The 19,770-nt window shown below is 47.7% G+C and overlaps 2 protein-coding genes and 1 non-coding gene across 3 annotated transcripts in view; 2 read left to right on the forward strand and 1 right to left on the reverse strand.

Annotated features, from left to right (window-relative positions):
• Positions 1–4,398: 4,398 nt before the first annotated feature.
• Positions 4,399–19,770, reverse strand: part of IFT81 (intraflagellar transport 81) — a 225,667-nt gene continuing 210,295 nt past the window's right edge. The window contains exon 20 of the mRNA XM_032309053.1: positions 4,399–4,440. Coding sequence (XP_032164944.1) covers positions 4,414–4,440 — 27 coding nt within the window. The 3' untranslated portion in view covers positions 4,399–4,413. The remainder of the gene's footprint in view (positions 4,441–19,770) is intronic.
• LOC116571307 lies at positions 12,144–13,799 on the forward strand. Its single transcript, XM_032309065.1, has 2 exons — positions 12,144–13,273; positions 13,362–13,799. Exons 1-2 carry the CDS (start codon positions 12,563–12,565, stop codon positions 13,365–13,367), a joined length of 717 nt encoding a protein of 238 aa, XP_032164956.1. The 5' UTR covers positions 12,144–12,562; the 3' UTR covers positions 13,368–13,799.
• On the forward strand, positions 18,122–18,226 carry LOC116572540. The gene has a single exon (XR_004278397.1). It is a non-coding gene; the product is annotated as a U6 spliceosomal RNA (small nuclear RNA).

Genomic DNA, 19,770 nt, shown 5'->3' on the forward strand with positions numbered 1-19,770 from the left:
GGGAGAGTGGCATCATGATTGCCCAATTAAAGCAGTATGCACGCGCGCGCGCGCGCGCGCACACACACACACACACACACACACACACACACAAAAGGGGAAGTAAAGCAAGATAAGCCCATGGAACCAAGAATAAAACTTGAGAAGGCAGCGGGCCTGAGAAAAGCTAGGTCTCGCTCTCCCCGTCCCCCAAGATCAGGAGCCTGTAGGCACTGGGATTGAAAGAAGTCTTACCACAGGCAACTGTCAGTTAAAGAGATGGCCCCGGTTAGGGGTGAAGGGAAAGGCTTAGTGCATTAGACCCACACTTCGGCTAATGATGTTCTCAATGAGTGTTTCCTAAAGGGCAGGCATTAGGTATGATTTAGCTTGTGATTTGTTCTATTTTTCCCACTACATGATTCAACCTTATCACAGGTCCTCAAAATACCGCCTTTTGGCAATGGTAAGGAAACAAATTCAGGGAATTGCAGCCACCTAGTAAGGAATGTATGCTCTTAGGCAAACTACTTAACCCTTGCCCCTAAGTTCCTCTTTGGTGAAATGTGGGAAAGAGAACTGACCTCACGTAGCTTTCATGAAGTGGAGTGTGTCTAGCACAGCACCTGGAGAAGAGCTGCGACAGAGACACACCTTTATCTTAGGATCATCTTCAGATCCAGCTTTCTCAAAACAAATCATTCAGTTCAATCTCATAATAAACACATCTACTAACATTACTGAGTATGTAGAGGCTCCCTAATTTTCATTTCCCCCCTTATTTATTTATTTATTTATTATTTTTTAAGATTTTATTTCTTTGACGGAGAGAGAGAGAGATCACAAGCAGGCAGAGAGAGATGGGGAAGCAGGCTCCCCACTGAGCAGAGAGCCCAATGCGAGGCTTGATCCCAGGACCCTGAGATCATGACCTGAGCCAAAGGCAGAGGCTTAACCCACTGAGCCACCCAGGCGCCCCTCCCCTCCCACTTTTTTAAAGTAAGAAACAGGGTGGCTGGGTGATGGACACTGGGGAGGGTGTGTGCTATGGTGAGCTCTGTGAAATGTGTAAGACTGATGAATCACATACCTGCACCCCTGAAACAAATAATACATTATATGTTAATTTAAAAAAGAAAGAAATATGCCAGGCATATAAAAAAAAAGTACAATCATTATATAATAAGCACTCATATGCACCCCCCAACCAGTTTAAGAAATTTGACATGCTTGGTACAATGGGAGTCCTCAGGAACTCCGAGAATTCCTTCTCCTTTCTTTCCCAGTGGAGACTTCTATCCTGGACTTGAAGTTTGTCACCCTCATGCACATTTTTATATTTCTACTACAGAATATATGTCGATCCACAAGACATTTTGCAAACCATGCTGTTTTGCATTTTCTGCATCGCACATACAGACCTTACCGATGCTGCGCGTATCCTGCATCTTGCCTTTCCTCACTCACAATTACTTTTTTTTTTTTTTTAGGTTTACCTATATCTCTAGCTACATCTATAGTTACTTCATTTTTTGGCTCTCTCATTACATGTACTTTATTTATTTATTTGACAAAGAGGGACAGCAAGAGAGGGAATACAAGCAAAGGCAGTGGGAGAAGGAGAAGCAGGCTTCTCGCTGAGTGGGGATCCTGATATGGGACTTGATCCCAGGATCCTGCGATCATGATCTGAGCGGAAGGCAGACGCTCAACGACTGAGCCACTGAGGTGCCCCTACATGTATTTTTTTTTTAAATAAACAAGTAAAACAACACAAACAAAGCGCTGAAATCTCCATAGTTCTTTTCCCTCTGTAGTCCATATTATTAGTGTACAATGTTGGGTTTCCCAGATAAAATCAAAGAGGAGAATTTCACTCCCTCTTCCCTAAAACACTTAGCTCTGTTTTTTCCCCCTGCTTCCAAAATTGATGAGACTTCATTTAGGGCTGCCAAATTTTGCACTGCTGGTGCCTGGAAATAGACTGGTGTGCACTGTAGAGAACTCGTCTCCGTGTGATAGGTCCCGCCTCCTCTTTCAGACTGTGAAGGCTGCTCCTACCTTGAAGACAGCCAAAGCCAGCATTGCCATGGGGTTCTGGCACTGTGGGGATACTGGCCGATGACAATTTCCGAACTGTGGGACTTTTGATAGAGCCTTAATATCAAAAGAGAATCAAGTAAAGCCTGTGGGTCAGCATGAATTTTTCACTCACAATATAGTTATGAATCCCAGACATCTGCATATAAACTTTCCTTTTGTTCTTTCCTCTGAGCTACCTCAATAATACAAACACTTTTGTTGGCCTGAGAACTACCGTATGGGAAGGTTGTTTACACTAAATCATATATATATTGTATTTTGTGGGCAATTTAAGGGGCTCTCAGGGATTGGTTTGACTGTAGTTAATTTTCACCTTACTCATCATATATAATGTAATTCCTTTTTTGTAAGTTTTCCATAAATGCTAGTTATCACTATTATTATCGGAGAGAAGAAGTATTTCACGGATTTGTAAAAATACCTGAAGAACAAAATCAGTTTGGGGTATCATGGAAAATGGCCCATATGTATGAAGCTGATGCCTTGGGTCTTCCAGATAATGTGTTCTGGGTGGACCGGGTGCCTTGGTGAGGTTTGGCAAGGCGATGCCCCCACACAGCAGACAGCTTCACCTTAAGCTTCCTTATGGAGCGAACCTTAGCACATGCATAATTGGATTTTATGGTGCTCCACCTTCTTTTTTTTTTTATTGCATTTGAAAATATAACACAAAGGGGCCCCTGGGTGGCTCAGTGGGTTAAGCCTCTACCTTCGATTTGGGTCATGATCTCAGGGTTCTGGTATTGAGTCCCACACTGGGCTCTCTGCTCAGCGGGGAGACTGCTTCCACCCCCCCCCCCCACTCTGCCTGCCTCTCTGCCTCCTTGTGATCTCTCTCTGTGTGTCAAATAAATAAATAAAATCTTAAAAAAAAAAAAAAAGAAAATACAACATAAAAATTGCCACCTTAACTGTTTTTTGTTTTTTTTTAAAGTAGTCTCCATGCCCAGCATGGAGCCCAATACAGGGCTTGAACTCACCACCTTGGGATCAAGACTTGAGCTGAGATTGAGTCCCACCCCCAACCAACTGAACCAACCAGGCGTGCCACCATCTTAACTATTTTTAAGTGTGCAGTCCAGTAGTAGTAACTACATACACATTGTTGCACAACAGATCTCTAGAACTTTTTCATCTTGCAAAACTGAAACTCTGTGCCAACTGAACAGCGACTCCCCTTCTCTCCCCAGACTCCCAGTCCCTGGCAACTACCATTCTACTTTCTGTTTCTAAGAGTTTGACTATTTTAGATGCCTCGTGTAAGTGGAATCATGCGGTCTTTGTCTTTTTATGATCGTCTTATTTCGCTTAGTATAATGTCCTCAAGGTTCCTCCACATTGTAGCATATGACAGGATTTCCTTTTTTTTTTTTTTTTTTTTTTTAAGGCTGAATGATAATGATAATGATGTACACACCACATCTTTTTATCCATTCATCTGCTGGTGAACATGTAGGTGGCTTCCATCTCTTGGCTATTATGAACACACGGCAGTGAACACGGGGTGCAAATATCTCTTCAAGCTCTGTTTTCAGTTCTTTAGGATATATACCCAAAGTGGAATTGCTGGATCATACGGTAGTTCTATTTTTAAACTTTTGAGGAGACTCCATATTGTTTTTCATAGCAGCTGCTCCGTCTTACATTCCCACCAGCCGTGGTGCCCCAGCTCATTCGGATCCTTGCTGTACCCTCCTGCTTCACCCCACCAAGTTTGGTGAGGCCCACCCTTCGCCCTGCTCATTCGACTGCGGCTTCACCCCATTCTGTCTACCAGGGTTAGGTCTCCTAGAGTGATTCCAGATGGAGCAGGGCTCAGGCGCAGGACCCAAGGTTCCAGTGACCAAACCATCTCAGACTCCGTATCGGCTATTTTTTGCTTTCTAAATCTGGGAAGCATTGCCACTTGTTTCTTATTTTTCCTCCTCTTTCTTCCAGGAAGGCAGACGTCAGAAGGAATTTGTCAGCCTCATTCTGTCATCTCTCTTGCTCTTGAGGTTACCGCAGTGGAGAGAATGAGCTCTCAGAAGCCCCGGTATACAAATCTCAACTTTTAGTAGAAGCTTCCTCCCCATTGCTCCTCAGGGTCACCTGGGGCTCTAAGGGCTGGCTAGCGCTGACCTCTTAAACAGCAAGGCCCAGAGTCATGTGTGATTCAGTTCAAGACACAGAGGGATGGAGTCCTTCATCAGATCTTCTACATCAGCTCCATATCAGACCAGAAAGTTATCATCTTTTTCTCTTTCTGGAGGACCACCCCACTAATTGCCAGTCCTGAGATGGTAAATCCCGAATCATCTAACCAGGGTCAGCTTCCCACTTGTGCCTGATTCAGTTGGCTTCAGCTGTAGATGTGACCTGTTGGTGTGGAGAGGTCTACCTTAGACTTTTGGAGAAGGGTAGCAGGGATAAAAGGAGATACAATACTCTCAAACATTATTCTTGCCCTCTAGAACCTCAGCTGCAGTAGAGATAGAGTAGAAAAGAGAGGAGAGAAAACTTCAAAATAGTCTTCCTCCTTAACCATAAATTCTCAGGCCAAGTGCTTACTGTCTGTTGGGAACATGGGTAGGCTGGAATCTGTACATATTAACTACCCAATCTGATTTAGCCTTGAAAAAATGATGTAGTTCTAAAAAGGGATCATGATGAACCTAACTTCCCTCTCTAGATACTAAGATTCCACTAAAGAGTTGCCCAGTTGGAGCATTTGGGACTAGGGTAAGATAATGGAAATCTGACTTCATGGGAAGTAAATTATAAATTTACTCACGTATGTGAGTCTCAGGCTTTGAAAAACCATGTTGACCCCATTCTCTTTTTCCATTCTCATTTCTGATCGCTATCTGTGATGTTCAGTTTTATGTGTTAACGTGGTTAGACTGTAGTCTCCAGTTATTTGATTGAATCGAGTTATTGCTGTGAGGGTATTTTGTGGATGTGATTGACATCATACTTCCTGATTTCGAACTACAGTACAAAGCTAAAGTAATCAACATAGTATGGTATTGGCATGAAAACAGACACATAGACCAATGGAATAGAATAGAGAGCCCAGAAATAAATCCACGCATAAAGGATCTACTCATTTACAACAAAGGGGCCAAGAATATACAATCGGGAAAGGATAGTCTTTTCAAAAAATGATGTTGGGAAAACTGGACATTCATGTGCAGAAGAATGAAACTGGACCCCTCTGTCACACCATCTCTGAAAATCAACTCAAAGTGGATTAAAGATTTATATTTAAGACCTGATGCCATAAAACTCCTAGAAGAAAACATAAGCGGTGAGCTCCTTGACATCAGTCTTGACAAAGACAACAAAAGCAAAATAAAAAAAACAAGTGGAACTGTATCAAATTAAAGAGCTTCTGCATAGCAAAGGAAACCATCAACAAAATGAAAAGCGATCTATGGGATGGGAGAAACTATTTGCAAACCGTCTATCTGATAAAGGGTTAATATCCACACAAACAAAGAACTTATACAACTCAATAGCAAAACCCGAAACAATCCAATTAAAAAATGGGCAAAGGAACCGAGCAGACCTTTTTCAAAGAGACATGGCCAACAGGTACATGAAAATGTGCCAAAAATCACTAATCATCAGGGAAATGCAAATCGAAAGCATAATGAATTATCACCTCACATCTATTAGAATGACTGTCATAAAAAAAAGACAAGAGATAAGTGTTGGCGAGGATGTGGAGGAATGGGAACTCTTGTGCGCTGCTGCTGGGAATGTAAATTGATACAGCCACTGTGGAAAACAGTGCGGAGGTTTCTGAAAAATTTAAAAATAGAACTAACTACCATATGATCCAGCAATCCTGTTTTGAGCATATATCCAAAGGAAATGAAAAAAGGGTATTGAGAGTTCTGCACTCCCATGTTCATTGCAGCATTATTCATAATAGCCAAGGTATGGAAGCATCAGAAGTGTCCATCCGTAGGTGAAGGTGAGACAGTTGAAATGAAAATGGAATGGTAGAGGAATGTTACTGGATAATTTTATTGGAGAGCATTATCATCCAGCACCGTTGGTAATGGTATTGGAATGATAATGGAGTATTATTTAGCCATGAGAAAGAAGGAGACCTGACATTTACAACGATATGGATGGGACTTGAGGGCTTTACACTAAGTGAAATAAGTCAGATTAAGACGAATACTGCATGATCTCACTTATATGTGGAATCTAAGAAAATGTCAGACTCAAAGATACCTCAGAGAATAAGGGGCTGAGGGTAGGACAAATGGGGAGAGGTTGGTAAAAGGGCGCAAACTTTCAATTGTAGGATGAATAATGCCAGGGGCGCCTGGGTGGCTCAGTCGGTTAAGCGTCTGCCTTTGGCTCAGATCATGATCCCAGGGTCCTGGAATCGAGTCCTGCATGGGGATCCCTGCTCCATGGGGAACCTGCTTCTCCCTCTACCCCTTCCCCCTGCTTGTGATATCTCTCTCTCAAATAAATAAATAAAATAAATTTTAATAAAAAAAGATGAATAATGCCAATCTGAGGATATAATGTATAACATTATAGTGGATAACACTATACCGTGTCATTGACATTTGCTGAGAGTACAAGTTAAATGCGTAATATGAGGTGATGGTGATGGATGAGTTAATTAAGTAGATGGGAAAAACCCTTTCACAATATACACACGAATCAAATCATCATGATGTACAATTCAAATATCTTAAAATTTTGTCAATTATACCTCAATAAAGCTGAAAAAGAACATCCATCGACTTTGAATAAATTTGTTCTGGATCATCTGATCCAAGCAATTGAAGGACCTTCAGAGAGAGCTAAGGCTGACATGGGGAAGCAGAAATCTGCCTGGACAGCAGCTTCTGTTCCTGCTGGAGAGTTTCCTTCCCGCCTGCCCTTCCTGGTGGCCTGCTCTAGGGGTTTCACATTTTCCTGGCCAGTCCCTACAATCACATAAGCCAGTTCTCACTATATATCTCCTACTGGTTCTGCTTCTCTGGGAGCCCTGACTGAGGCAGAACCCCTCACGTGGGTCCTGGAGCTGCTAGAATTATCTCGCAATTTCCACCTGTGAGTCTTACCTTGTTGCCTACACCCCTGAGTGAGATGTTCTCCTCCAGGTCCAGGCTGGAGAGTTGCCTCTGTGAAGACTTTCTGGCTTCCTCAGACGTGTGAGGGCTCCCTCCTGTGAATTCATACAACGCTGTGGGTGACTACTCTCCTGGCCTACAGACCAGCTTGGTCTTGTGATGACCCTGCAAGGGTCAGAAGCGTGACTTCTGGGTCTTTGTTTCCCCAGCCCTAATGGCTGCTCCACCCAAACGATATACTCAGACGTTTGTTGATGACATTATTGAAGCTCTACCCGCATAAGCAGGTGCCATCTTTAGCTTTCCGAGGCATTTCATTATTCCTGTCGCTTCACAAGTGCCAACATTTTCATGGTGTGGAGCACCCCCACCCGTATCCTGGGGCTTGGATATGCTGAAATAACACAAGAGGGGCTTTGGAAACACGACTCCAAATAGGGAATAGAGCCAAAGACCAGATTTTGATGTGAGCCCACATAGGAGTTATGTACGTCAAGAGTCTGAGGAAAAAAAAAAAAATAAGAGTCTGAGGAAAGGTCTACGGTCCACTTCTCAGGCCAGATGCCTGCATTTTTTAAAAAAATTTATTTATTTTTACTTCCCCTACCTGCAGGGATTTGAAACCTCTGGCTCCACGCAGGCAAAACCTGAGGGAACCGGACATCCAACAACCTGAGCCAAGGATCCTAAGTGGTGGTGAGGAGGAGGGAAATGAGAGCTACAAGCTGGCGCCTGGTGGAGGAGGGAGTCCCCTGAAGGGAGATTCCTGAGTTCTTCAATGACAGTCAGAGGACAGCCCAGACTGAACACCGGAGGAAGTGTTAGGTGATCCCGGAGCAGCAGGCAGGTGGACACACTCCTGGACACACACTCAGGCTGGAGTCTGAGGTGAGGAACTCGTGCAAATCCCTCTGGACTCCGGTGCTGCACGTGTCTATGCAGTGAGCGCCTGCCTGTCCTCAGAGCCTGGCAGCACCTTCTGTCCCGGAGGAAGGGGGTTACACAACCTATGGGAGGTGACGATGCTTTCCTGTCTAACTCAGAGGCCTGCAGGCTCTCCAAAGACCGGGGTCTCTGTCAGAAAGCTCAGGATATGCGGGCTCAGGAGAAGTTGGGTTTCTTCTTCTGGCCCTCCTCCCTTTCTCACCTCCCCTGAGAACAAAAGGAATGGAAACTTCTCCAGGCAGAGAAAGCAGGGTGCATGGGCCCTCTGGCTGTGGCTCAGCTACTTCCTGAAAAAAAAAAAAAAAAAACAAAAAAGTTTCCAGAAGGGCCTGAACTTGCAGACTGAGTGTCGGTGAAGGCAATCTTAACCCCGACCTTTCTTCTGAGGTGGGGCAGTGGTGCGTGGCAGGGGCTGAGGTGAGGGGTCGGAATGCGGACGCAGGTCCTCGAGAAGAACAAAGTTCTGCTTGGGACGTTGACTGCGAGACAATTTTCCTCGCTGATGCACCCCTGAATTATCTGGGTCCGGACTGAAATGCAAAATCTGCAGCGATAGGGAGCAAGAGTGAGAAAGAAGTGACTGCAAGAGTGACAGGCCACTCTCAGGGACCACTAATCGGTGTGTGAGAGGGAAGTTCAACCTCACTGGTGATCCCAGAGACATAAACCCAGTCAGAGAGACACACCTTCCAGCAACCACACCGAGCGCCTCCCAAAGCGGATCTTAGGCACGCGGGGAGTGCCCTCTGCCTTTCCGGAAAGGCGCTTGGTAATAAGTAACAAGACTTTGAAAAAGGATGAGTCAGTAATGTCACTCCTAGGAAATCATTCTAAAGAAATAGCAGGAGATGTGAACAAAGATGATTTCATGCGAAGATGATCATTGCTAAAAAAACTATGAACTTGGGGTGCCTGGGTGGCTCAGTGGGTTAAGCCTCTCTGCCTTAGGCTCAGGTCATGATATCAGGGTCCTGGGATGGAGCCCCTCATCGGGCTCGCTGCTTAGCAGGGAGCCTGCCTCCCCCTCTCTCTCTGCCTGTTGCTCTGCCTACTTGTGATCTCTGTCTGTCAAATAAATAAATAAAATCTAAAAAAAAAAAAAAAAAACAACAACTACAAATCCGAATCTTTAAATGCCCAACAAAAGGGAATGGTTAATCACTGCAAACCCATGTTAAAGAACATTATGTCGTCATCACATGAGGCCAGTGGTGTGGCAGTTTGAGGAAACTGTGTGTGAAATCCCTTTGCTGGCTGGGAGGAGCGCCTTCAGTTGAGGCTTCTCTCCCTTCTCTGTAAAATGAGTTTCTCAGCATTTACCAGGGACAGTTGCTGTGAGAATTAAGTGTGATCCTGGGTGTAAAGTGCTGAGCAGGGTCCCCGGCCTTATAAAACTCATGATTGTGTGAACAATCATATTTCGAAATGGACATGTCTTCTTTTCCAATAAGGGGAAAAAATCCAAATTTGTGCTATTTTATTTTTATTTATTTTTACTTTTTAAGATTTTATTTACTTACTTGAGAGAGAGAGAGAGAGAGAGAGAGAGCACAGAGAGGGAGAAGCAGAGCAGGGAGCCTGATGCGGGGCTCGATCCCAGGACCCTGGGATCATGACCCGAGTTGAAGGCAGACGTTTAACAGACTGAGCCACCCCGGCACCCCAATCTGTGCTATTTTAAAGTATTATGTCAGAGCGATTTCTGACGAAGTGGAACACAAAACATAAAAGCTGAATACATACAATAGGTATGCATACGGTTCCTCTTGCACAAATGCACAGACACATACACTAATACGTGGGTGTAATTCAGACACGCTTCAGAAGCCACCTCAAGATTTCGCCAGGAACTGAGCTGTGGACTATGGGGGCCTTTCGTTCTCCCCTTGATACGTTAGGACATTGTCAAAGGTTTCTACAGTTGGCGCTTTACAGTTTTCGGAAAGCAAAAATGTTCAGAAGATTCCGGATCTGGGGAGGGGGTGTGTGCGTGTGGAACACAGAAGGGAAAACTGTGACCTCCAGCCGTGAGCGGCCCCGCCGTTGGTGTCATACCCCCACGGAAGGCCGAGTCACCCCTGTGGGGCCAGGGTGTCTTGTGAGATATATAGACCAGGGTCAGCCCAGCTCGGGAGGCACGATGGCCTCGGCAGACCTTTCCGGGGAGTGGGCACCCTGCCACCAGGCCTGTATCGTAATGAGATAATGTTTGTGAAAGCACTTTGCCAGAGAGAAAACTCCACCCCAGATAGGTGATTCGGGGCTCATTCGAGAGAAAGGAGGCTCTCAGAGCACATTCCGTTAAGGAATTTCACACTCTGCCTCCCCGCACCCCCCACCTCTTCCCTTTTTCTCCCTCCCCTGAACAGAAATATATTTAGTAACCCTATCTAAACGCTCTTCTTTCCCTTAATTTGATTAAGGGGTTAGGGGAACGAGGGATGAAGTGGGGGCTGCGGAGGGGGAGCTGGAGCTGGAGGGGAGATTAGAGCAGCTGAATGGCTATCTCAGGCCGAGTGGCGCCTGAGTGTGGACAGGACAAGGGCCTCCAGGTACTTAGTACAGAAACGCAGAGGACAGAGGGAGGGAACACTTGATCACGGAGCGCGCCTCTCTGAGGGCATGAGAACCGAAGCAGCGAGGGTCAAGCCTGGAGTATTAACTGGGAGAACGGGGGACATCTCCTAAGGGAGGCGCTGGCTTCTCTCTGAGTCCCTTCTGGCTTCCTGGAGCGGTAGGGTCTTCAGATCCTTAAGAAGTTCCAAGAAGCTAACACGCGGGCAGCTCCTGCTATGTATTAGGTACTTTCACATACATCAGCCAATTTACTCAGATTAAGTAAATTCTTATCACTGATGAAGATGAAGCTCGGGAGAATCATTTTTGCCTGGAAGCTGGGACTCAAACCCAGCTGGCCTGCTTCTGCCACGCCCCCCAAGCACACATGACCTCGAGGAGGAAAATGCTAACAGTCAGTATGTATCTAGCTCTAGGTGCCTTAAACAGAAGTGGTTCTATTTAATCCTCGCGATGTCTCTATGAGATAGATACCATTAATGGCCCCACTTTGCAGATAAGCAACCTGAGGCTTAGGGTAAGCAATTAAGCTGAAGTCACGGGGCTGGGAAATGGCAGAGAGCAGGGTCGTCCAGAGCCTGGAAAGGTAGAGGAGTGCTGAGTCGGAGGCATTCCCAGTAAGACAGGCCCATAGTGTGTGTCTCCTCTGACAGTCTGGTGGCTTTTCAAGGACAGGGACCTTACCTTGTTTGTCCTGCATTCCCAGCCCCGAACACAATGCCTGGAACAAAGGGAGTGTTTGCTGCAAGAACTAGTGGTACTTGATAAGTTTGGCCAAATGAGTCTCCACTGGGGGCCAGCTCGGTGAGGATTAAGTGAGACATATTTGTCTAGGGATTTCCAAATCTAAAATGTCACAGTGCCGGGCCTCAGCAAACGGCTCTGTTGGCAGTGGGGATCCCTGCAGGAGGCTTTAAAGGTGACCAGGACCTTGACAGTGGGCAGTCCCAGGGAGAGGGCTCCAGCTCCCCTTGTGGGTTGGATTCAGCCCGGACTGACAATAAGGGGGGGTGTCTGGCACACGCTCCCCACTAGTTCCTTCCACAGGGACATCTCAAGGACATCTCCAAACTCCAGGGGATAAAACAGTACGGAAGGTGGGGGTGGTTTGTGGGAAGAGTGCCATCTGGGCAGCTCAGAAAGACAGGGGAGAGGGAAGTGAATGATTAGTGGTTTAATTAACAGGGACCTAGGACCCTTCTAGAAATAGGTTTGAAAGAACAAAGGGCAGAAATTTATTCTCTTCTAGAGAGGACAAGAATCCTCCAGGAAGGGACCTCAGGCTTCAGCAAGAGTCTCCCATTGATTAATAAATACCTCGTGGCCTCATGGCCCACCCCAGCTTGAGATGAGGCATTCCGGCTTCTCTTCCTTCTGTAACCCGTGAGGAAGGCTACCAAAGGGCAGAGAACAGAAACAGCCACCAAGCTCCTGGGCCAAGTCCAGGGCTTTCTGGCCTGTATTCAGAGAACCTCAGCCTTTCTCCCCCTCTTGCAACAGTCCTTGGTGTCTTTATGTGAGCTGCTTATTAACCAGGGGATATCAGGACACTGGGAGGGGACTGCTGGTGCTGGTTGCCAGGGAGGGTAGTTCAGCATCGCAGAGTGCAGCAAAGCTGATGTGTGTCGTCTGAGACAGACACAGGCAGGCAGGATGGAACCAAAGTCTTGCCGGAGCATCACGTTGGAGGGTCCTGTGACCTGTGGGTGGCCAGGAGGCCCCAGGGTTCACTAACCGCACGGCCCCTCCACAGAGGAGTTCTGTCGGCCGGGACAAAGGATGATGGATGGCTCTGAAGGCAGGAGCACGAGCCCTAGTTGTGGGGGGCAGGGCATGGCCCTGGATCACCACTGCTCCCCTCAGGGCAACAGATGGGCTCTTTCAATGCTGTAGGAACTCCTCTACAGCCTTCCTTTGCCAAAGAGACTACTTTTCAAGAAGAGGCCCCCAATTCAACAGGCAAACCCTGGGCACCCTCCCCCCTCACTTCCAGTAAACTGCTGTGGACTGTCCCAGTCTATAGGATCGCTACTGACAGGCTCCAGCAGCCAGCTGACCCCGCTGAGGTCAAATTGTGGAAGCAGAGCCCTCCCCGGACCACGGAGATGGTTCTTGATCCAAGAGCGGGGAATGGCTTCCTGCTGGGTCTAAAGACAGGCGGCTTAGCCGGGCTTCAGTTGGGCCACAGGGTGACAGGTCTTAGGTTTCAAGTTGGGATCAGCTGCCTGAGGGAAATGGCTGGGGAAACTCTCCCTCTTGGCTCCCTTTCCTCATGCAGGATGGCTAAAGGAAGAGAAAGCTTAGAGCTGCTGAGCTGGGGTTGGTGCCTTAAAAATAATGATATAAACACAGCCCAGAAGTCGGCCTGTGGACTCCCTGACGGGGACCAGACGAGAAACACTGTCCTGACTTACCCCTCGGCCCACGCTCTGCCCTCATCTATCACCTCAGAAACTAAACAGCTTCCTCAGATGGCCCCGTGGAACATAAATCACAAGGGCCCTAGCTTCCAAGAAACCTGTCCGCAAGTGCAGCCCTCCTGTTTCTTCCTCCTCGGCGCTCAGAACAAGGGGGGCTGGCAGGTCAGATTCGCCGATGACCGTAGCAGGCAGTGGCTCTGAGCCTTGGGCCTCACCCACAGGCTGGGGGTCGGTCATGTCTCCCTCACAGGTGTGAGGTGCAAGTGAAATGAGAGAATGCAGGTGGACACGTCCGTGAACTTCAGCTGCGGTGTCCTCCTTCCATTGGCGGAAGACTGTTCCCGGGCCCGGAGAAGGAGAACAAGCAAACACCCCTTCTAATTCTCATCCCAAACAAGAAGGGCTGTGGGCCGGAGCCGTGATGATTTCGTAAAGCCCCAAGCTTCTTTCCCTGCTCGCTCTCACGCCAGATCTGTGCCAGACTGGTTTATGCTTGGCGACCTCAGTGACCTCCAACATGTTGAGATTCTCACGGCAAAGCCCAGCAGATACCTAGACCTGGCTGGAGCAGAGACAAATTCAAACGCTCTGGGCGGGGGGTAGGAGGACAGTGAAATACAGTGTCAAAGAATGTTTGTTCCAGGGGCGCCTGGGTGGCTCAGTGGGTTAAGCCTCTGCCTTCGGCTCGGGTCATGATCTCGGGGTCTTGGGATCGAGCCCCGCATCGGGCTCTCTGCTCAGCGGTGAGCCTGCTTCCCCTTCTCTCTGCCTGCTTGTGATCTCTCTCTCTCTCCCTCTCTGTGTGAAATAAATAAATAAATAATCTTAAAAAAAAAATAAAAAAAGAATGTTTATTCCAATTCTGAGTGTCTGTAGAGCTGTGGTTTGCTCAGAGAGCCCCCGTTCCCAAGACAGGCAGGAGAGCTAGCTCACCAATTCTTCCTTTCACACATATTTCCACGATCGCGTCATAACGTGTAACATGTCTGGTTCTCCACCGGACAGGTAAAGACATGACAGCATTTCTGTCTCAGAGCTGTTGAATGCCAAAGCCTTTGCTTCTGCTCAGGTGTCCTAACCTTCCCTGCCTGGGAACTGGATCTGGGGTAATGGGTGACCCAGCAGGCACAGAGATGACAGATTCCTCCATCATGTAGCAACAAGGGGACAACCTGGGGCATCTGGCCTGGCTGGGAGGGGCACCCTTAAGTACACCGACCTTTGTCCCTGTTTGCTCTTGGGGAGGGCAGGCCCTGCCAATCCTGTCCAACTCTTCTCCGTGTGTGCCTGGGACTCCTGGCTAATCAGAATGTTCCCGGGAACCTGAGAAGGCCTGACCCTGGTGGGTGGCAAGCAGAGACCTCTTGAGGCAGTCAAAGGGCGCTCTGAAACTTGTTCAAGACACGGCAGGAATGGGGCTCGGAGGCGTGTGCGTGCTCCTGCCCCCAGAAGAAATCTCTTCCCTTCTGGCTTTTTCCCAGCCAGAAGGTTTATAATTAATTAGCCATCTGTCCCTCCAGAAAACTCTGTCTACTCTGGGACACTGCTTTCTTCAAACCACTAAGAGGCTCAAGGGAACATGTTAGAGGAGAGTAGCCCCGATCCTGGGCTCAGCAGCGTCGTCTTCCTGGTTAAGGGCTCATCCTCTGAGGGGAAAACACTCCTGTGTCTGCCCTCCTTGCGGCCAGCTAAGTGGTTGGCCTGAGGAACCTGCATGTCCTTTCTTCCCACGAGGTTCCCCAGTGCTCTGGTTCCCCAGGTTGGACATGTGGAAGGTGCCACATACGTGTCTGGTGTGAAAGGTGGGGGCACTCTCTGGCCCTTTGATGGTGAATCCTCCTACTTTGTCATTATTTTTTCTTTCTTTCTTAATTTCCTTGAGTGACGCTGCTGGGGCTTGAGGCAAATTGAGCCAGAAAAGCAACTTTTTTGGAGAAAAGTCTGAGGGTTTTCTCTTCTAAGTGGGAAGTTAGGTCTTGGTTCCCTATCCCCTTCACCTTATGGAGGGCACTATGCCTGCCGCTCCCTTCCAGCTGGCAGGGGAGCCCACGGTCAGAGAGAAGCATCTTTCTCTTTCACAAATAAACAAATCCAATCCATGTGCTAGAGGACTTAGGGTATATTAATAGCCAGATATTTTGTTTTCCTATTCTGGTGCTTATCCCCTTCCACTAGTATGAAAGATAAGAGAACACAAAATGTTCTCCACAAGCCACCCTTTCCCCTCCCCCAGGGACAGGCAAGCCAGGGGGCGTGAGCTCTTCTGTTTAAAGCCATTGCTGATGTACGAACTCTGAGAAAATAGACTTAAAAGTTTATACTCGGTCTCTCTTGGCTACTGTTCCTGCTCAGAAAAGAAACTCTATATTGTTTAAACCCTGCAGGCAAACGGGTTGCAAGGCAACCTTCAAACAATAGAAAATACCCCAAACTAAAAATAAAGGCCTCCGACGATGGAAAATGTGGTGGCACGCTGGGGAAGGGATTGCAAAATCCGGGTGAAGGAGAATGTCGTCAGTGAGGCTGTGCTTATGGCGCCAACCCCTTCCTAAATGAACTTCTTATAATCAGACATATTGGGTCCCTCTTTTTATGCCCATACTCTTAGTTCTTTCCACCATCACTGACACCTTTGACGGGGAGAGGGGTCAACAGGCCTGGAATGTCAGGCCACCTCCTGTCCTAAGGAAAGTTCAGCAGACTCTAATCAATGCACTTCCCCAACGGCTCTGGGCCCTGAGGCCCAGAGAAACCCAGGAAAGGTGGGGGTGGGGTTCGACATAATCACCAGGGTCCTTGGCCCGGAGAGCAGGAGGGTCTGCTAGAGAAAAGTATGACCGAGGCTGGGGTGGCCCATCCAGAAGACAGACAGAGAAGGGGCCATAAGCCAAGGAGCATGGTGGCCTCCAGAAGCTGGAGAAGGCACGGAGTTAGTTCTCCCCTGGAGGCTCCAGAAGGAACACAGCCTTCCTGACTTCTGACCTTCCAAAATTAAGAAAATTTTGTGTTGTTTTAAGCTTGTGGCAATTGGTTGCAGCAACAATAGGAGGCGGAGACAGCAGCTGAGAACCTGGGGCTCTTGCACAAGAACGAGAAGCCTCAGGTTCGTTCTTGGGCACCGCACTCTACCTAGAACCTCAGACCATGGTGTTTTCCTCTGGACGTACTTTACCACAGACGACCAGACCATCAGAGGGCACGCAATCAGCTGGGCTGATTAAACGAATAATCAAATAAATGCACATCAATAAGAAGAGCTGTTGCTTTTTTTAACCCACAAGGCGGCTGATCAGTGTTTTACCCCATAGAAAGACTCGAGCATCTGGGACACTGTTTTCTACCATAACCTGTGGCCCGACCAGTGTCACTCAAAGAGACATCAGACCAGAAAGGGAAAATGAGAGGAAAAAAAAAAAAGCACCTCTATTCCCCACTTGAGGTTGTTGGCTAGAAACTACCGGAGCATCTCCTAGGCTTCTGTCTGGAAGGAAAGGCTCTTCTTTCATGAGCAGGCTCGCCTTATTTATTTATTTATTTTCCCAGTCTTACTCTCCTATCTCCTTCTCCTATCTTCTAAGGGCTTGCATAAGAGAGCCCAGAACACCCTACCTCAACAACAACAACAACAAAGACAGAGAGAGAAACATAAGATTTCCCTGATTTCTCGACTCTTAGAAGCATAAGCACTTGGAACACCATAGTTTACTCTGTCTTGTGACATTTCTAGGAGACAAGAAGCGTTAGTCCCATTTTGTAATTTGGGACCCCAAATTACAGAGAGGGCAAACAACCTGGATGCAGTCACACAGCAGGTCAAAGCGATTCACCCAAGCCAGAGCACAGGCCTCCTGACCCTTCATCTGCATGGCTCCTGTGTTCCCGTGCGGAGTCTCAGGCCCTGGCTAACCAGGTCAGCAGGGTGTGGCCTCTGGGTAGGTGGTCTCAGTGGAACGCAGAGATATAAAACCATTAAACCTGTCATCACAAGACAACCAACAGACACCCCAGTGGAAAGATTTCCCAGACCAGAGCTTTGAGTTGTTCTGTGTGTCTGATGTGTGTGTGTGTACACACGTGCATGCGTGAGTTTGGAAGGTAGTCAGGGGTGTGGAACTGCCAGGTCAAGGTATTTGCACTACACCTTGCGGTAAGTAAACCCACAAAGGGCGTTCGTTTTTGCCTAGCACCAGTACACATCTTTTCCTAGCTTCTCTTTCACCCCTCCCCTCCTCTCTCCCTCTACCGTTCTTCTGAGACAGCACGGAATCTAACTTGAGGGGCAAAGCTAACAGATTCCCCAAGCTCACGGCAAGGGGACTGAGCTGGCTTACACCAGACAGGTGCGGTCGGCGGCTTCGCGGCTTCGGGGCCAGAACGGTTGAGACCCACAGCTCCGCGTGAATGCCGCCGAGCACCGCGCACTCTCCCATTTCTATTCCCCTTTCACACCCAGCGGGTCTGCATGGCTGCCCTCCTTTCTTACCACCCACTTTTTGTGATTCTCAAAGGCTATGAAAGACAAAAAAAACTTTCTGTAAGACAAAAAAAAAAAAAAAAAAAAAAGGTAGCCTGGGTGGCTCACTGGGTTAAGCCTCTGCCTTTGGCTCAGGTCATGGTCTCAGGGTCCTGGGATCGAGCCCCGCATCGGGCTCTCGGCTTGGCAGGGAGCCTTCTTCCTCCTTTCTCTCTGCCTGCCTCTCTGCCTACTTGTGATCTCTGTCAAATAAATAAATAAATAAAATCTTAAAAAAACAAGTTTTACATAAAAAAGAGAGAGAGACAGAGAGAGAATGGAGTGATTTGGTTTTAGCATTTTCAAAGTGTAATGGACTCCTAATGAGACTGTCCTGGCAAAGTGGATGGAGAAATTAAGCTGATCTTGCTCGGTGCCCTCCCCAGGGGCCCAGAGTGGGCTGAACTACGACATGGACCCTGTGCGCGGCAGGCAGGCGGCAGAAAACAGCAGCTGCGCAAGGCAGTCAAGTGACCCTCAACATCTGAATGGTGGGTGCTCGCTCTGGCAGAGCGTTTACTACAACTGAAATGATGTGGAGAAGGTCGGTTTGGGCCCTGCACAAGGATGACATGCAAATTCACGAGGCGTTCCATATTTGAAAAAAGAAAAATCGGGATGGAGGTAGGTGATAAAACAATACCATGGAGGGTCCAAAGATATCAAGACAAGTGAAAGGAAGGGCGGTGAAAGGTGGCACTTGGGAAGACTTGGTGAGCACTTTTTAAAATCTGAGCTCTCTGTGGGCTCAGGTTTATGTTTGGTTGGCCATGCCTCAACCTCATGCTAGTCCTAAACGAAAAATAACCAAGGCCCCCAGGCCCCCTTCCCCTGGGCTGGAGATGTGCTCACACAAGGCATGGAGAATGGAGAAACGGGTTTTCCTGGTGAGGAGAAGTGGGAAGGGAAGATAGGGCCGGGGGCAAAGGATCATGTAGGAGAGGCCCCCGGAGGCTCTTCATAATGTTAATTTCTGAGAAAAAAACTAGTGAGAATCCAACAAGAGTAAGGTCTGCCACTCAAAAGCAGACAGGTCACAAGAGATGTGAACTTCCAGTTCCAGTTAGGGGCTGACCTCTACCCACCCTTCTGGTCTCCTTGAAGCTGGCCGCTGAGGCCTCCCCACCATGGACAACCCAAGGAAGCTGCACCTAGCTACCCTGTACTTAAACTCCGTCATGTGTACCAACAAACAGAGGGATGGCCTGCAGGGTTTTGACAAAAGGAGACCATCCACAACAGGAATTTGGTGGTATTTATGTGGCATTAGGCAGGGGAGGACAGGGACACAGTCTCCCAGTCAGTTTCCCAGCTGCCACAGAGCCTTGCATACATAATCAGAAGTAAAAACATCTCAGGCCTCTGCAACCACTTCCCAGGCTCCCAGTAAGTTTCTGATTACCAATAGGGTGTCTCAGATCTTTCGATAACAGGAAAAGAGGCATCTTAGGGGCTAGATGGAAGAAACATCTAGGCCCTGGGGTCTGGTTTCCCGATCTGCAAAACATTTTAATAGTAGTAAAATATGCATAACATAGAATCTAACATTTTATCTGTTCTTAAATGTAAGTTCATTCACACTGTTGTGCAACCATCACCACTGTCCTAGATCTGCAAAAAAAATTTTTTTTAAGATTTTAGTTTTATTTATTTGATACAGAGAGAGAGAGAACAAACAGGGGGAGTGGCAGGCAGAGGGAGAAGCAGGGTCCTCACTGAGCAAGGAGTCCAATGTGGGGCTTGATCCCAGGACCCCGGGATCATGACCTGAGCAAAGGCAGATGCTTAACTCACTGAGCCACCCAGGCACCCCTAGATCTGCAAAATTTTTAATCAGACTCTATAATGTGATGATCACAGCAAAGTGCTGATTTCCCTGGGAAGGCCCCTTCCTGACCTTCTTTTGTGAAATCTTTCTCTCATAAACTAATAGCCCCCCCAAAACACCAAAAATCCTTTTGAGTTGGTGGAGCTGGAAATGCCACAGTGGAGTACTACAAGTACAGCCTCCTGTGTGCCAGAGGGGCTGTCCATTCTCCATTCCACTCTCTTTCCAGGCTCCACCATCCTTACCACCTAGCCATGATTTCTGGGCCCGTCCAAATCTGGACTAGCTTCATAAACATCTGTTTCCAAAGTTTCCTTC

The sequence above is a fragment of the Mustela erminea genome, chromosome 13, assembly GCF_009829155.1.
Source record: "Mustela erminea isolate mMusErm1 chromosome 13, mMusErm1.Pri, whole genome shotgun sequence".
Classification (NCBI taxonomy): Eukaryota; Metazoa; Chordata; class Mammalia; order Carnivora; family Mustelidae; genus Mustela; species Mustela erminea.

What these genes read in the sequence shown, in the direction of transcription:
- LOC116571307 (XM_032309065.1), top strand. Translation starts at nt 12,563, where the DNA reads ATGGGCTCTTTCAATGCTGTAGGAACTCCTCTACAGCCTTCCTTTGCC.